The sequence below is a fragment of the Sciurus carolinensis genome, chromosome X, assembly GCF_902686445.1.
Source record: "Sciurus carolinensis chromosome X, mSciCar1.2, whole genome shotgun sequence".
Lineage (NCBI taxonomy): Eukaryota > Metazoa > Chordata > Mammalia > Rodentia > Sciuridae > Sciurus > Sciurus carolinensis.
The window spans coordinates 36619439-36638069 of record NC_062232.1 but is presented as its reverse complement, the minus strand read 5'-3'; the positions used below and the strand labels follow the sequence as shown (position 1 = coordinate 36638069).

Genomic DNA, 18631 nt, shown 5'->3' with positions numbered 1-18631 from the left:
ATAGGCATTCAGTCTATGTATTTTTGCAAGTTATTTGGAAATAGAGGAATCAGAGCATTTGAAAGACAGGCATGTCTCAGGATCTAGCAGAGGGCCAGTTACAGAAGACATTTGGGGAGATGCCTTGTATAAAAATGTATACTTTTACATTTATTCAACAAATCTTTTTAAAAAAAATACCTGAACCACACAAGAGGTTGGCATGATGAAAAACCAGAGACATCCAACTCGTCATTCAGGTATAAGTTCACAGCTTTGTGAATGTATGTGAATTACCCAGAAATATGTGGTTTAGAGTTGGATCTTGAGCCAGCGTTTCCAAAAATTGATGTATGTGGTGTTATAAAAGTCAGGGGTGATGGAGTGGAACAGTTCTCAGCTTTTATACACTAGATGGCACTGTGGGTGCAGAGGAAAGCTCTAAATTGGTTCTTTTGTTACTTAAATCTGTTGCAAAAACTATGTACTTGAGTAAACAACAGTGTGTTATAAAACCTGGGGCGAGGGGAGGTAACTGTAGAATATATTCTTAATTACTTTGTGATTAAGTATGTATCTTCCTGGTTTAAATTGCTCAGGTTAGTATGTAGAGTTGTATGTGTATGTCCCCTGTTGTATAAAACTCTTATGTCCCAATTTTTTTAATAATCACATAGAGCTCTCCTATCATCTCTATGGTGCTTGCCTTGAAATGAAGATACCAGATGGTGGTGTGTTTGATGTAATGGTGAGCAATGGTAGAGTCTACAATAGTTCTAATTCTAAGACTTGAACTTTCCTTTTTTTACCAAGACTTCTCTTTAATCACCACGAAAATAACAACAGAAAAGTTTCCCCTGTACTGACTGACTGGTTGCACCTTTTCTCTTTGTCAACATGTCTGCTGTGAACAGTTTGTTAGGATGGAATGGTATTTTGTGGGGGGATTGTGCTTGGGGAAATTGCACACAAAGGCTACCAGGAAATCTAAGGAAAAGAGAAAACTGAAAATGTTTTCATATCAGAGTTAGAAATGGCTTGAAACCCTTCATGTTTTGATAATTCAGTAAAACAAAAACAAAAAAAACCCACTCATTTTTAGAATTAGGTTGTCTTGGATGGAAAAGCGATGCACATTTTCTCTTATGGTGGTGTGCATTAAAAAAAGTAATTTTCCTTCTATTAGAATTTCAACAATAGAATAGGAAATCTTTGCTTATCATTCATAACCAAAATACCTATGGCATACTTAAGTTTGGGAAAGAAGTGGAAAGTAGGTTATGTGGTTTGGTTTTTAGGAAAGATCCTGGTTTCTTCTTTGCCATTAGTAGTGGGGCAAACACAGTGACTTGGGCAGATCAGATCAATATGTTATTTTTCTGGAAAGCACAGTTAACTTCTTGGGAGATTGCACAGCAGTATAAATGAGTACCTAAGAGTTTCTAGGCTTTTACAGATATGTCCCCAGGTTTCTCTCCATCTCTCTTTCCTCATATGATAAGTAAAGAAAACCAGCAGTATTTACCACTCAGCACTCCCTTTGAGAGAGTAAGCAGTTGGGTATTTAAAACGTTTTCATTGTTTTGTTGCTTCTTTATATTTTATTCACCATTTGAATAACATTATAGTCGTTCCTTGGGTAGGAACAAGAGTGACTTGGAGCACTAGTGTATGAGAAGAAAGAGGTTTTACTTTTGTGTTTGTTTTTGCATTAGATAGTGAAGTGTCATGTCCTAGAGTTTGTTAGAGGCAAAGGAGGGGGCTGGAAAAGTGGGTCTAGGAGGAAGAACTGGCGGCTGGGAAAGTGGAAAGGTAAAATAGTCAAGTGTCAGTCCTGTTTGTAAAAGAATTTTATTAGTGAGTGTTGATTGAAGATAGGAGAGGGCTAAATTACAGGTTAAAATATGGAATGGGGCATAAAGTTTCAAGTTTGAATTTTCATATCGTTGGAAAAATCAGGGGAAAAACAAAATATTCAGAAGTGGGGATGTGATGACAAAAGATAAATGTTTACTTATTTGACACAGATTCTTTTTTTTTCTTCTTTTGAACCAATGACAATTATTAAGTGACTTCTGTGGTTTTTGTAAACATGATTGGAACCTACTCTCACAGGATTTTGCCATGTTTTGTTTGAAAGAATTTAAAATAGTCTACAAAGATCTCCATGTTCATCTTGAAATCATAACAAACCTTTCAAAACAGCCATAATCAGGGCAAAAGAAAATATTGATGTTTTGTTTGCCTTTGTTTTGTTATAGAGAACTTTACCTCCATTTCATGCAAGGCTCCTCCTCCTCCAAAAATAGAAAGGAAATTTCCACCTTACACTGGCTTTGGGTCTGAAGAGGATTCTCTCCGTTCCTGCATAGGCCTGGTGCCCACACCTTACCAGAGGAACTTCAGGAAATTCATGGAAGAAGACAGGTACTTGAGGGAACCACGATTTTAGTAATATCTTCACCAAATCTGTTTGGGGTTTTTGACATAGTCTTCATGATGAAACAGGTATCACAAAGCCCATAGAATTTCAAGTCCAAGGACATATCGTTGTAGCCTTTCACTGAAGTGGATTAACTAATAGTTATTGCTAGGTTCCTATGTGAATGCTTATTTTACTGTATTGTCTGGGGAACCCTACTATCCCCAATCTGTGGTGCCTTTGACTATCTACCTGCCTGCCAGCCTGCCTGCCCTCCCCTGAAGATAATCCCTAGGAAAGGATGTAGAGGAGGGGGTCAGCAAATTTAAGAGTCAAGTGGTAAATATTTTGGGCTTTGTGGGCCATACAGTCTATCACTACCACCCAGATGTGCCATGAAAGCAGCCATAGACAATGTAAACACGTGTGACTGTGCTCCAATAAAACTGTTTTTTTATGAATACTGACATTTGAATTTCACATTATATTTTAGATATCACCAAATATTCTTCTTTTTGTTTTTTTCAACCATTTAAAAATCTAAAAACCACTCTTAGCTCGAAGACCATATAAACACAGGTGGTGAGCTGGAAGTGGCCCATGGACTGTGGTTTGCCAACCCCTGTTATAGAGATTTCAAAGATATATAAGTGTTTTTCAAAATGTTATTTTGGCAATTAATGTTGTTGTTTTGATTTGAGAGGTTTGGTTAAGTTTAGTAATGATAGGTTGCTCATGTGGCTGAATATAATTTGAAAAGATGGATGTTGAAAAGTTTCCTTAATATACGTGAGGTAAAATCTGCTCCTGAGTCATGCATGTAGAATCTACGCACTGCCCAAGGCTACTTTTTGCTTCTGCAGGGACAGCAGACTGTGGAGAAGAAATCCAGGGAAATAGTGGTGGGGAAATGCTGCAGATACTTTAGTAGGATGCGACTAAAAGCTGCAGTCCCGCACGAGGGAAGTAATGGGTCAGGAGATCCTGGGGAGCACAATGATAAAGGGAATGTGTAGTAAGGTTAGGAGAAGAAAATGAGACAGCACCCTGAATTTGGTCAAATTGAATGAAGTCAGATGCTGCTGTTGAACATTTGAAGGAGAGAGAATAATAGTTGTGCTATATTTGTAAAAATGGTTGAAATCTTTTTGAGACTTGTATAAAATGTTGGAAAGTATGCCTTTGCTGTTCTGTAATTCGATATCTTTTGTCTTTCAAGAAATAATCTTTTATTTTTAAGGACTTTAGGGTTTTATGTTTTAAACTCAGTGCTACTCAAAGTGTGGTCCCCATACTTGTTAGAGATGCTAATTCTTTTCCCTCTCCCTTCAGACCAGTTGAGATGGAAAACTGTAGGTGGGGCCCAGCACTCTGTTTTCACAAGCCCTCCAGAGGATTCTGAGGCACATCAGTGTTTGAGAACCACTGATCATCACATAAGAGGGACACTGACTTATTCTCCTTCCTCCCTTATTGATAACAGTGTTTACAATGAGGTTCCAGGGTAGGACTATTTGATGGACATTTCTCGCTAACTGCTGTTTTTAAGGGTCGCCACCCAAAGGAGGTGGGCAGGAAAATTATCCCTATTGTAAAAAGAGAAAGAAGTTTTCTTATAAGTAAACAAGATGAAATATTATCTAGGGTGTTGCTTCTGGAACCCAGGGGTAAAGCAATTTTTTGTGGGTAGTTGACTTAGTCTCTGCACTGTGTAAACTTGCCCACAGAACCCTGACTGCAGACGGCGTTCTATGTTTGTGTCATTCTATTGTGGCTAGAGAATGGTGGTATAGGCACAAATATCTCTAATTTCTTTTCTTTCTGTCCACTGTTTCTTCTGTGCTAGGAATACACTTCTATCAAACTCCTCCTACACAGTGACCTTGTTTCCATAGTAACTGGCACATTCAGCTGGAGACTCATGCATGAGTTTGAATGACCCAAGGTTTCAACACTGTGAGAACTTAAGGAAGATGATCTCACAAAACATACAAAGATAGTTTCTTAATACAAATAAAGAAAATGTGAATTGGAACATGAAATTATTCATGACATGTATTGATTTTATATATTGCTATCAGAACAAATTTACAGGGAGCTATTGTTATGAGGTTAATGCTGTCTACTATGAGTCATTGGAGGATATCATTTCAAATTAAATCCTATGAGGTTTTTGATAGACATGGAGATCTTTATTATCTGGTTAAACATCACTGTGATGACCTATTGGTTACATTGTCTGTTCTGGCTTGGGAGAACCAGAATACTGTTGCTGTACTGGGCTGAATTAGTAACTTTGTTCTCTATGTGCCCACAGTATTGTACTGATTATACCTCTAATACTACTACTACTACTACTCAGTAATACCACTAAGCAATTAGTGGTTACTATCTACTAACTACTTTATAATACTTGATCTCATTAAATCCTCAAAACAGGAAAAGTAAGATAATATTGGGAAGTAGATAATATTGCTGTGCTCATTCTTCACTTGAGGGAACTGAGACTCAGAGAGGCTCTGGAACTTACCCAAACTCACACAGCTAATTTTTATTTGAGCTCGAATTTGAATCTGATTTCTGGAGTACACCTTTCTTACTGCAAAAGCTGTATTTACCACATGGTGTGGAGATTACTCATTTATGTAGTTTGTGGGCTCTCCCAGTCCAACAATTGTTCCTTGAGGTCAGGGACTGGCTTCATTGTTTCCTTAAGGGTTAGAACAATGCCGACTGCATACTTGGGGGTGGATCAATATTTTATCCAATAAGAGGAGTGGAGCCAGGTGTGATAGCACATGCCTGTAATCCCAGTGACTTGGGAGGCTGAGGCAGGAGGATCATATGTTCGAGGTCAGCCTTAGAAACTTAGTGAGACCCTGACTCAAAATAAAAAATAAAACAGATTTGGGGTATAGTTCAGTGGTAAAATGCTTCTGGGTTCAACTCCTAGTACCAAAAAGGAGTGGATGAATAAGCGAATACAGTAAGAGAGTAAACATCCACTGATCCAGTTCTAAAGATGGATAGAAGAGACAGATGACTTCCCACCAGGAAGGTTACTATCCCATACTTGTGCTATTCATGACTATATAGCATCCAAAATTCATGATTTAATATTTTTAAAAAATATTTTCAGTTGTAGATGGACACAATGCCTTTATTTTATATATTCATTTTTATGTGATGCTGAGGATCAAATCCAGTGCCTCGTACATGCAAGGAAAGCACTCTACCACTGAGCCCAACCCCAGCCCTCATGATTTAATCTTAATCTCTTACTTTTTCCAGGTATTGTCCATCTACTGTCCCCATCAGTCATTTTCCTTCTCTTTAATTTTTTTTCCCATCAATAAAAATAAGCCTTTATGTGTTTCTGAACCACAAGACTACAACTCTAGCTATTTTTGAGGCTTCTAGTAGATGTGTAGCTCGGGATGAGTCATTCATTTTCTTGATCAACAAATATTTCCTGTCACCTGCTGTGTGCCAAAGACCAACTTAGGTACTTGCCATAGTTATGATACTTCTATAAACAAACAAAACAAACACAAAACCCTGCCTGCAGAGAACTTTCACTCTAGCTGCAGGGGGTATGTAATAAAAAATAATACATAAGGACATTATTTAGTATATATAAGGTATTCAATACCATGGAAAAGTAAAGAAGGTATTAAGTTTCTATGAAGAAGTTAAAGGGAAGTTGGGAGTATAGGGCTGATGAACACCCCCCTGTTGTAGTTTTAAATAGTGTGTTCTGATGGACCTGAGGGAAGGAACTGTGTTCCAGGCAGAAAGAAACATCAGTGTAAAGATCCTGAGCAAAAAGCATGCTTGGGATATGCAAGAACCATCCAGGAGGTTGACTGGATAGAGTAGATGAATAAAAGGCAGAATACACAGAAATAAGGTAAGAGAAGTCATGGGATGGGATCACAGAGGACCTTATAAGGACTCTTTTGACTTTGGGTGAGAAGGAGGGAATCCCTGGGACATTTAAGCAGAGAAGTGACTTGTTCTGACTTGCATATTGAAAATCTCTCCAACACAGTGTTGAGAGTATACTGTAGAGGGCCATGGTAAAATTAAGACCAGTTATGAGGCTACTGCAGTAGTCCCAGAGAAAAGTTATGGTGACTCAGATCTTGGTGAGTGCAGTAGAAGTGATGAAATTAAATAGTGGATTCTGGAAATATTTTGAGGGTAGAGCCAGTAGGATTTCCTGACAAATGAGATATGAGGTGCAACAGGAGTGAGGAGCTTATGTCATCTCTTAGGGTTTGGTCCTGAGTAACTAGAAGGGTGGAGTTGCCAGCCACTGAGATAGGAAAACTGTAGATGAGTAAGTTTGAGGGCAAAAGCAGAAGTTCAGTTTTAGAGCAAGTTAAGTTTGAGATATCTGCTGGCTATCAAGTGGAAATATTGATAGGCAGTTGGGTATATGTGTGAGGATGGGGTACAGGAGGGAGGTCTGAGCCAGATAGAAATTTGGAAGATATCAGCATGCATATAGTATTTCAAATCATGATACCAAGTTGTACCAGAGTCTTGAGACTGAATGAGATCACTAAGGGAGTGAATAGATGCATAGAAGTGCATGAATAAACCTTGGGTCACCCCAAATTAAGTGATTGGGGAAAAAAAGGAAGAACCAGCAAAGGAGACTGAAAAGGGACAAAGAGGAGGAAGGAGCAAACCCAAGAGAATTCATAATCCCAGAAGTCAAGTGAAGCAAGAACGTCGAAGAAGAAATGGTCATTTGTGTCAATTGCTGCTGATTGGTCAAGTGAGATGTGGACAAAGAAAAAATTAGGCATTGGAATTGGCATTGTGAAGGTCATTGTTAGCCTCTGTAAGAACAGTTTAGATAGAGCAACACTAATGGAAGTGAATTTAAAAGAAATGGGAGACAAATTCAAGGTAGTGATTATAGAAAACTGTTATATAGAAAAAGTTAAGACATGGCTCCTGTATCTAGGAATTTATATATATATATATATATATATATATATATATATATATATATATTTTTTTTTTTTTTTTTGCAACAATGGGAATAAACACAAGTGCAAATCTACATTGGGTTTGAGTAGAAGATTACCTGGCAGGGCAGAATATTGTGATAAATAATGTTCAGAGAAGTTTGATAATTAGCTTCTTGGTCAAGGAAGTATATGAAGACTCTTGCAGTGTTTCTTACAGTGTGCTCTGGGGACCACCTCATGAGAATCTCCTGGGGTGCTTACTAATAATGCAGGTTTCTAAAGTCAGCTGGCTACTGCTGAGTTCATATCCCTGGGGATGGGACTCTGGATTTTACATACTTAACAAGCTCCCCAGGTGACTTTTCTACACAATAAACTTTGTGAACCACTAGTCTTAAGATTTCCTTTAGATTGTATTCTCAATTGATGAGCTCTTCAGAATGCTAGAATTAGGTGAAATCAGGGCATGTTGAAAAGTCCACATTTAACATATATACTTGTAAATTTATGTAAGTGCTATGAAGTTACATTAACAGTAGTATTCATTTGCCCGGTAATTACACCTCATTTGAATGATATTTCAGGCATCTGAAAAGTTATGGGTCTTTCATGAGAGGGGGCTGCTGAATCTATTTGTTACTTATAAGTCTAATTATGTACCAGAGAAGATGGTTGACACAGTGTAGCTGGCCCCAGTACTATGTGAGGTCCTCCTGAAGCCTGGGAACTGGGCACTAAGAAAATGGCTATGGCCTTTGGGCTGTTTTGCCCAGGCTTCCTTGGAGCTAGCCTTACAAACTGCTGCACTCTGTCTCACTTGAGACCTCAAGCTGAGATTCTTGGCTCCATGCTTTCTCAGCCCAGGTTCTTGGATAATTCATGAAAGGTATAGAGAAAAGCACTTTCTGCCTCTGTGAACCAATATCATTATGCTTTTTAATCACTGTGACTACAAAAAGTGAATTTCAGTATAGGAGAATCTTCAAGAAAGGACCACTCTGATGAGAGCCATGACAGGGAAATGACAAAGGCATGATTTGATTTTTTGCTCCTTCAAGTGGTGATTTCAATTTTCAAAGATCTCCCCAAGGCTTACTATTTGTTATAAGGTCCACCTTTCAGTAACAGAGATGTGCATACATGCTTCTGCTTAGAGACCATAAATTAATTTCTTCAGTGACCAAGAAATCACCTCTGAGAACTTTTAATTCTACAGTTCAATCCCATGTTCAGCCTCCTATTCTATCAACCTCCAGTCTGTATGGGTATAACTTTCTTCAACCATTTACTGAGTATAGTATATACTTATAATGTAAAGAGTGCTATTATTAGGTAGTCATTAATAGGACACATGACTTCCCCTTGGAAAATAGACCTGCAATGGCTACTTGCAATACAGGTGATAAGTGCTATAAAAAAGAAGAGGCATGGATGCAATATTTGTTACAGCATTTGAAAGGGAAAAGTTAAATTTTCCCCTGAAGGGAATTGGGAGTGATACTGGGGAGCCGGGGGAGTGAGTCAGAGAGGGGTGAGGATATGAACTACAAGGCAGAAAGGCATGGGTGTGAGACAGTGGGTGGTAAAAAGAGGAGGTGGTCCCAGGCATGGGCAGAGCATACCTTCTGGATTGGATCAGGCCATGGAGTCAGGTGCTTGTCCTTCTATCTGACATGATTATTGTGATTGGTGCCAGGCTTGTCATTAGAGAATAATTGATGAATGTGATTGATTTAAGCAGTATGTTTATGACATTTGTGTTGGATCCATTTTCCCAATGTGCTACCCAGGACATATAATGAACAAGATATATTTTAATATGCTGAGGAAATCCCTCTGTATTTAGATTGGGAGCCTTAATAAGATGGTAGGACTCTCAGTTTGGAAAGCTTAACCTATTTTTAAAATCATAGCATGCCTCTTGCTGGCCTTTTTTTTTTCCCTTAACATACATGATATGTAGAAAATTACTTATAATGCTCTCTTATTTCTCTTCTATTTAGCTATGGTGGTATAAGCAATATACTCCGTTTTTTTGCAAAACTAATCACAGACCAATGTGCTGATGTGGACAGGATGTTTATTATTTCATATTTTCTCAGCGATGACACACTTTCAGTGTTTGAACCTATAGAGAGGAATTCAGGTAAGGGACATACTCTCATAGTATTTTCCTAAAAACATTGAACTGCCCCTTCATTTTGAAGATTAGGGAATATGATCTGATTTTGTAGCTTAGATGATCTGTGATAGTGGGTTTTAAAAAATCACTAGATTTCTTTTGGAAAAATGTCTTAATGGGAATCTAAATATACAAAATAATAAACAAGGAACAGTTGTGGTTGTCTCAGGGATGGGGGACCTGGGATAAACCCCTTTTGGCACTATTCTCTCTTTCTCTTGAGGTAGTTCTGTGGAGCCTAAGGGCTTCAAAATCAAAGTCTGGCTGCCACCAGTGTCACTCTCAGCCAGCAAGGCAAGAGAAAGTGTGTATTCTTGATACTTCTGCCTAACAGATTTTTGCTTGACTCTATGACAAGAATTCCAGATATATAAATTTAGTCTTCAGGATCCATCTTTCTCTGGCCCTTCTGTCTGTTAACGCTATTGCCAAGGTCTAGCACTCAGGCCAATGGAATGTTCTCCACACTGTGCTGATTCCATGGCCATTGCTGAGGTGAGCTGTTGATTTACCAAACTATGAAACTGTAGGACTCTTTTTTGTCTCAACATGTTTACATCTTTTGTCTGTGCTGAAAAAACACACATTTGGGAAGAATAATCAGTGGTGTGCTGGTTAACTGGCTCTTCAAAAAAAAATTGAAAAGTCCTGATTTGTACTGTTTGTCAGTTTCCTTGATGTGAATACCCCAATCATATCCAGTTTTAAGAAACCAACAGTTTAAAACCAGCTTTCAAAATCTTTGAAAATTCAACAGTAGGCTCCCGTAAGCTGGTATGAGCCCTTAGCACACCAGTGAATAATGAATAATTTGTAAAACTAAATCAAGACTCCACAGTGACTTCAGTAGTACAAAATCTTAAAATATGAAATTGAATAGGGATGAATATAATTCATACTCCAAATAGTCAAAAAAATCAACTGTACACATCTGGAGTGGGTAAGATGTGGCCAAGCAAATTGCAGCATGTGTAAACCAGAAAGGGTGATGGTAGTCATTGAAAAGCTTATAATAGTAGTGGCCATCACTCAGTACCTGCTGTTGTCCTTACAAGAACTCTAAGAGGTTCAGTTTTGTTATAGTAGGTTAGGTTCTTCAAGAAACAAATGCTGAGACAATATTAAATCTGCAAGAGATTTATTTAGGGGAAATGCTGGTGAGGAAAAACTTGGAGGGAGCCAGAGGATACTGGGAGAGCCATCAGACTGCAGTGCAGTTTTGACTCTGGTAAAGGACAGAGGAAAGAAGAAAGGGGGAGGTTTTGACTGCAGTGGAATTCTAAGAAGATTTCTGCTAGGCTGAGCCAAAGCTGCTAGTTGGAAGAGCCCATGTCTTTGCAGGAATGGGCCAATCTTAGCATCTCTGCCTTGCACAGTCATTTGTTGGCAGCAGCCCATGGGAAGCATGACCTTGGCATATACCTGAGGATGGATTTCAGAACATGACAGCTGGGGCCTTCTGCCAGTCATGTTCCCCACAATAGGTAATTTAAGAGGTACATTTTGCTGGCCCCCCACAAATTTTATTCCCATTTTACCAATGAGAATTCACAGAAGTTCAGAGAGGTTAAATAACTCTTAAAGATTATCCAGCAGGCAAGTGACCTAACCAGGATGTGATACTGCTCTATTTGGCTTCAAAGCCTGTGTCTTTACACCACCTATGGTGTCTCAGTGTGGTAGGAGGAGCTGATAGTGATGTACTAGTGATGAAACTGAGTGCAAAATCTCATCTGGTCTCAGAATGTATTTATAGGTCTGTAGATTTCAGTTCTGTATCAGAATGTTCTAGAGTTTCTTGTTCATCTCTGCTTGCTACTTTCCAAGAAGTCAAAAACCAATGCCCAGAAGAAAACAGATGAGTTGTTGAGAATTCTGGGAAGTAAGACACATGATGAATTACTCAAAGAAGCAAAGATATTTTACCTGTAGAAAAAAAAAAGAGTTAGGGAGCTGGGGATATAGTGGTAGAGTGTTTGCCCAGCACACTTGAGGCCCTGGATTCCATCCCTAGCACTTCAAAATAAATAAAATTTAAAAATATGTAAAAAAGTTAAAGGGACCCCCGCAGTTATCTTCACATTCCTAAGTGATCTCCTTCATAGAGGTGAGGCAATTTACCCTTAATCCGCATGTCAGATTAAATGTGAGACAAATAAGTAGAAATAAGCACAAGTGAGAAATTTTCTAACCGGTGCTATTCAGATGTTCTTCAAAGATGAGTAACCTCCTGATGTTACACACTCCCAGTATGCTGCAGGCATGTATATGTCGCAGGTCTTTGCTAAGTGTTTATTTGATTAGGAAGGGGGAAAGAAAGAAGCAAAAGACTAGAATACCATGCCATGTTTTTCTTTAACACACTCACCTAGGAAGTCTTATTTCTTTGCCCACTGCTTCATTCCTCCCTTAATTCTGAGAATAATAGGCAATATGAATTCACAGGTAAGTTGTACAGTCTGTGTTTGAGGATGAAGCAACTCTAAAGGCAAACCACATGGTTCTTTTAAGAATAAAGGCTACCCATGAACTTTTCTCTCTTTCTATAGGGCTCACTGGTGGGATGTTTTTGAAAAGACTTCGTGTTAAGAGGCCTGGACAAGATATCTTTAAAAGTGAACCATCAGAATATATCACGTCTGAGGAGCTGTATGTTGGAGCCAAACTGAACGTGAATGGTTACATATTTCTTTTGCTCAATGCTGATGAGTACACCTTAAACTACATGGAGAATAATACAGACAGGGTGAATTTATTTTGTATAATTCTTCACTTGCCTCTCAGCCCTCTGCAATGTGTGTTTTTCTTTCTCTAGAGGCTTTTCTTCTTCATCTTGCCACTGTTTTACATTGTGCATTCACACATGTGGGCATGAATAATGGATCCGTGCAACTTGGCCACACGTCCCATCACAGAGGCCAGGTCCTTGTCTCCTCTGTTTACACGCTTGGCTCTCCACTGCCCAGCATCACGGATTCCAGGAACAGGCAGGAGGCAGGCCCAGGGTTGAATCAAGTTTCCTGGGTTTTTCTGCTGACACTAACAATGTTTGCAGAAAGAAATTCAACAAGTATAGGAAAGGAAGACAATCTGGTGCCACACACTGTGCCATCCCAGTTAATTGGCACAGGCCAACAGATAAGGCCAAGACCGGAACAAACAGAAACCCCAAGGGAACTCAATAGCTGCTGGGGTTGCAACTTCCTATAACTGTGGCCACCTGAGGCCTAAAAAAGAATTTAAGGAGGAATTGGCCATAGTGAACTCAAAAAGTGTTTTTTTTTTTTTAATTTGAATTAAGGTGGCAGATGGGTACTGTTCCTAAAAGTGCTATTATGGCAGTTCTGTTCAGTAAAAATGACATTTGGGAAAAATCTTAATTTTGAATGTGAGCTTGTTGAGTGTGCAAACATGTGTATTTGGGAATCATTGCCTAATATTGAAAAATCTATCTGGAAATTTTTTATTTTAAAAACTCACCTGTTATGTAACAATATTTACGTGCCATTATATGCTACAGTACCAATTTTGTCTCATTTACGTATAAAATGCTCAAGATTAAGTTGCTAGAATCAGTCTTTCCATATAATACATGGGCATCACATCTTCCATACCAGTTTGGGACTTCTGAGAAGCAGATGCCAAGACAGAGATAGAAACACAAGAGGTGTATTGGGGGAAAGTCCTCTGAAGGACAAAGAAGGAGCAGAAGGAGGCAGGGGGTCTGCAGACCAGAATTCAGGTCAGATCCCTGTGGAGGGAGAGGTCAAGGAAGTAGGGGTGGATGGGAAGAACCTCATCTGGGCTTTGCAGCTTCAAGAATGTCTCAACCAGGCAGAGAGAAAGCCCAGAGCAAAGACTGCCCACCCGAGACACCCAGAGTCAGTACAGCAGTGGCCCAGCTGTACTCCCTGTGCTGTGCTCCATTATCGAGTGAGGCAGCCAAGGGAGAATGTGGTGTCATTAGGGACACTACGTTTGGACTGTGCGTAGATCTAGAAGTTGTGGCAGCTGGATGCTGTTGCCTTGCAATGCTCTTCTCCACAGGGTCTCTCTTGATAGGAGGCCTGAGCTGCACTCTGCCTGGCTGCCACATCATCTCTCCATTTGTAGTATTAGGGTTTGGGTTATCATTAAAGCATGAACCAGCAGCTATATTAAAACTCTGAACTCAGGTGAGAAACTCAATAATTAGGGAGTTAGGACTGGGGAGATAGCTCAGTTGGTAGAGTGCTTGCCTTGCAAGCACAAGGCCCTGGGTTCCATTCCTAGCACCGCAAAATAATAATAATAATAATAATAATAATAATAATAATAATTAGGGAGTTAAATTTCTGGAGACCAACAGACCTGGCTTGGAAATCAGACCCCATACTTAATCACTGAGAGATCTTAGTCATGTATCTTTCCTGAACTTCATTTATTCTTTGAAATAAGAGTAACAAGAATGCTTGTTTCATAAAGTTGCTAGAAAGATTAGATGTGATGATGATGTATGACATGCTTACCTTTATGTGGCCTATAGAAAGTTTAGTTGTTGTAGCTGTTATAAATTAGCATTCTATTTCCAAACAGAGGGTGAACCTATACCTTAATACGAAATATACAGATAGTCCCCAACTTAACGATTGTTCAACTTAGGGTTTTTTTTTGTTTTGTTTTGTTTTTACTTTACTGTGGTGTAAAAGTGATATGCATTCCATAGAGACTGTACTTCAAATTTTGAATTTTTCTCTTTCCCTGAGCTAGTACTGTGCAGTCTTATCTTCTTTTAGCAATGCTGGGTAGTAGCCACAAGCCATAGCTCCCAGTCAACCCTGTGATCATGAGGGGAACAACCCATACTCTACAGTGTACTGTGTTACTAAGCCAGGATATTTGCTGAGGTTAGGTATATTCAATGCATTTTTGACTTGTGATGTTTCCAAATTACAATGGGCTTATTGGTGTATAACCCCATTGAAAGTCAAGGCTTATCTGTATCTAATAAAGCAGGTATAATTTTTCTTTCTTTTTTTGCCCCCCCTCGTGCTATAAATTGAACCCAGGGTTTCGGGCATGCTAGTCAAGCGTTCTACCACTGAGTTATACTTTCAGTCAAAACACATATAGTTTTAAGGAATAAAGGGCTTTTCTTCTTTCAGAATGATAAAAGCAGGATAGGACATTATCTAGTATCAGCATCTCAAGTAAAAATTACATTATTTTAAAACTACTCTTAACAAGGACATTCTAAGCAGAGGAAGATTAATATACTCTTTAATACCAGTCCGAGGAGTCTTTTCAAAAGAGCTAATAGATCCTATCATGGAAATAGATGAAAGGAAATGCAAAAAAGGAGAGGGAGTGGGGGGCCTGCAGTAGGTGCCAAACCACCTGGATCATTTTGTGGTAGGAGAGAAGGAGCTTTATACTAAATTACCATCAATGTTTTTATTCTAAAATTTCATCTCATTTTTGATTTCTTAGCTGTAATTATTTATAACCTTGTGCTTTACTGACTTGAATAAGAAATATTCTAAGTCAAAAGGCTAATCACAGGGTAGGAGACAGGAACATTGGGCTTCCTAAACGAGGATTACACTGCCTGCGTGGATCTTTGACAACTAACTTTGCTCTGATCAGTGCCTTGCCTGGTAGCCAGAAGTTTTGGGGGATTTGGGGGGCATTCTAAATATCCGGAGAAAATAAGGGTCTACTTATCTAATTTTGAATTCCCATTCTGAGCATTAGGGTCTGCCAAAATACTGGGCCCATGTCCAAGGTTACAGGGAGGAGGCTGAGGTGGAAGCAGAGGTGGTTTTTTGATCTCTGTGACCTGCTCTCTCTTAATCTCATTTCAGATTTGGGGCCTAGGCTAATGACACTTGTTGTTGTAAAGGCTTAAGTCAGGAGATAACAAAGCTAGTCATGTCTTCTCTGTGTTGGTCTCTATAGAAAGCCATGTCTAGCTAAATTTGGGTTCACCATGTACAAGTCTTTTTGCTGCCATCAGAAATATTGGGCTCCTGAAATTTCAGGTATATTTAAATATGTCTTTCCTTTTATTTCCCTCTTCTAGTTTCCATTTAGCAGCATCAAATTTGCCCTACAAAAGCTGAAAGATGAAGAATCGAAATCAAGAGAGATCAAGCAGGTATTTGCTGCTGCTGACTGTAGACACACAAAGATTTTGGATTATAATACATTCAGGTAAGCCATATTCTGCTAACAACAATCTGTTTCCCCCTCAAGATTGTCCAAAGAGCAAAAGAACAGTTGTTTTCTTCGTGTCTCCTAGTCAGTTGACTATATGCTTTTTATTAGAAATGGGCATTTATTTGCATTTGTATTACTTTGTGGTCAAATTTGGGCTACTAATATTCTAGTAAGCTTTACATATAAGTTTTTAGTTAGGAACAAAGACAGAAAAAAACCTAGGAAGTTAGATGTGCGCATTGTCTTGTGAATCATGGTATTGAAAGACCAAAGGAATGCTGGGAATGGTGCATCTGAATGATAAAGGTAGAAGAAAATGCAGCTAAGAGTCCCTCCAAAAATCTGGGATACGAAGGAGGGCTATATCCCTAGAAATGCAATAAAGTTGGAAAAGATAGTGAAAACTGTAATGATTATTAAGAGAAAAGGTGTTGTGCACATATCTGTATGTGTCACACACGTATGTAGATTCTGAAAGACAAAAACATAGAAATCGAAGGGGAAAATATGACAGTAGTTAGAAATATAAGAAATCATGAACAATAAAGGTTTTCTCTAAGGTAAAACTGAATCCCAAGACTGCCCAGTGACTGACCTAGGCAAATTTCCAAACAGCAGAAACACAGGGAAATTCAAATTCAGGGTCTAAGTACAATTGTGAGACTTCTTAGCTTGAAAACAAAGTGAACAGAGCCTTCAGGAGAATGTAAATTAAATCATGGATGGAGGACAAAGGGGACATTCTCTTTAGGCTGAGAATTCTGGCTCCCGAAAACAATAGTGGCTGAAAGCTATATAGTAAACTGGGCTTGATGCAGTCAAGATGTGGACTGAGAAATGAGGAAGCCAGCCCAGGCAAGGGTAGCAGGGAGGTCTTTCCAACTTTGTGTCTACAGTTGCCTATTGCATCACTACCTGGTGGCCTGGAGCCCACCAGGAGGCCCACAGTGTCCCAGGAGCTCATTTGTTGTTTTAACAAAGCTCTTTTGTGTCTCTAAAATGTTCTTTGGAGAGAAGCTGTCAGAGGACATATTTTTATTGTTTAGAATTCCCAACCTTCTGGGATCAATAAGAATTTATAGTCCTTTGTTATTGTTCATAGTCACATACACATGTTCATGGTGTTTTGGAAAATAAATGGAGGCAGAGTAAAGAGCAAAGATAATTAATTACTCAGGCCATGGACTAATGGAAAGCAGTGGAGGAGAAAACAAGAAATTTCCATCAGAAATGAGGGAGTGGTTTTGTTTTATTATTTTGTGTCCTTTTACAAAAGCATCCATTCTCCCAGTACTCTTGCAAAGTCTATTGGAAACATTTTAGTGAGTTCATGGGGCTTTTTGGGAAGCACTTAGGCCAGGCAGGATCTCCAACCAGGAGAAATTGCTCTGCAGATGGAGGCCTGACCTTAATTGTGGGTGGGAAAAAGGACTACCACACTGCTATTGGAGGGGTGGCCTCAAGGCACTGCATGCTCAGAAAGAGAAAGCTCCCCATCCCAGAAATTCCTGAAGACTAAAATCAGCTCAGGTTACGCCTGGCCTGAAGAAATCCTTCAGTGGCTTGCCATTGTCCTCACAATTAGATCCAAACATTTGACTGCAGCCAACAGGGTCTTGAGTGATATGATTCTGTTTATAATTCCAGAATCATCACTTCTTTTTCTCTAGCCCTGTCTTTTGCCCTCCCTGGTTGCTTTTCAGTTTCTCAAGCACATCTAGCTCTTTCCTGCATCCATGGCTGTGCATACACACTTCCCTCTGCCTGGAAGGCCTCCATCATCATCCTTTCCACATTAATCCTAGGACTCATCCCCAGAGGGACTTTTTTTCTCTGACTGTCCTATCTAAAGTAGTCACCCACTGTTATTTTTAGCCTCTTGTTCTTGTTTTCACAGCACCTAGCACAATTTGTGATTGTTTTACTTAGAGATCTGTTTACTTGCAGGGTGTGTAGGGAGAGTGTATATATGTGTGCTTGTGTGTTTTTTCCTATTAAAATGTGACTTTTCTGAGGGCAGGGACTTTGATGGTCTTGTTCAGTATCCCCAGCATCTAGAGCTGGGCTCAGTACAGACACAGTTACTGAATGAAATAACCACGAGCATTAGTTGAAGGTTCTAATTTGGAGGTGGTCACATGATCTCTGTATTAGTCATTTCTCCATTACTGTAACATAATACCTGAAACTGAGTAATGTATAAAGAAAAGAGATTCATGTAGCTCACAGTTTGGGAGGTCCAAAGGCATGGCACCAGCATCAGTTCAGCTCTGGTGAGGACCTCATGGCAGATAGCATCAGTGTGGAACGCTTGTAGGAGAGATTACATGGCAAATTAGAAAGCCATAGAGTGGGAAGGGACCAGTCTTTGTCTTTTATCAGGTCCTCATTCCCCCAGTGTTGAAGATTACACACCTGAGAAATGCTGAGGCAAGAGCAAAGAGTAAATTTTACTTAAGAAACAGAACAAAGAGAGACAGACACAGACTCCTCCAGAGGTCTGGGGACCCAGAGCTGGTGCCCAAGGGAGTGGGGTTATCTTGTCCCTTTATAGATTTTAGGTTTCCATTCTTCTCATGCCTATGTGACCAAAAGGCAGGAAGAGAGCCATCCAGGGGGTGATTGCTTGAAAAGTACTATCCTTCCCCTCCCTCAGAGGGTGAAGTGCTGCCTACCCATTTCCTTTTCTTTGATAATCAGCTATCTGTCCTTTGCCCCATGTCAAGATGAAAGCTACATTAATCCCTTCCTGGGGCAGTTCCCCCACAAAGACCAAATCACCTCCCATTAAGCCCTACGTCTTAAAGGTCCTACCACTTCTCATATCACCGTGCTGGAGACCAAGCTTCTAAACACATCTGCACT

At 39.4% G+C, this 18631-nt stretch overlaps 1 protein-coding gene across 1 annotated transcript in view; it reads left to right on the top strand.

The window, feature by feature from the left end:
* Efhc2 (EF-hand domain containing 2) overlaps positions 1-18631 on the top strand; it is a 171789-nt gene that overhangs the window by 85763 nt on the left and 67395 nt on the right. The window contains exons 8-11 of the mRNA XM_047536385.1: positions 2241-2406; positions 9390-9532; positions 12118-12314; positions 15630-15760. Coding sequence (XP_047392341.1) covers positions 2241-2406; positions 9390-9532; positions 12118-12314; positions 15630-15760 — 637 coding nt within the window. The remainder of the gene's footprint in view (positions 1-2240; positions 2407-9389; positions 9533-12117; positions 12315-15629; positions 15761-18631) is intronic.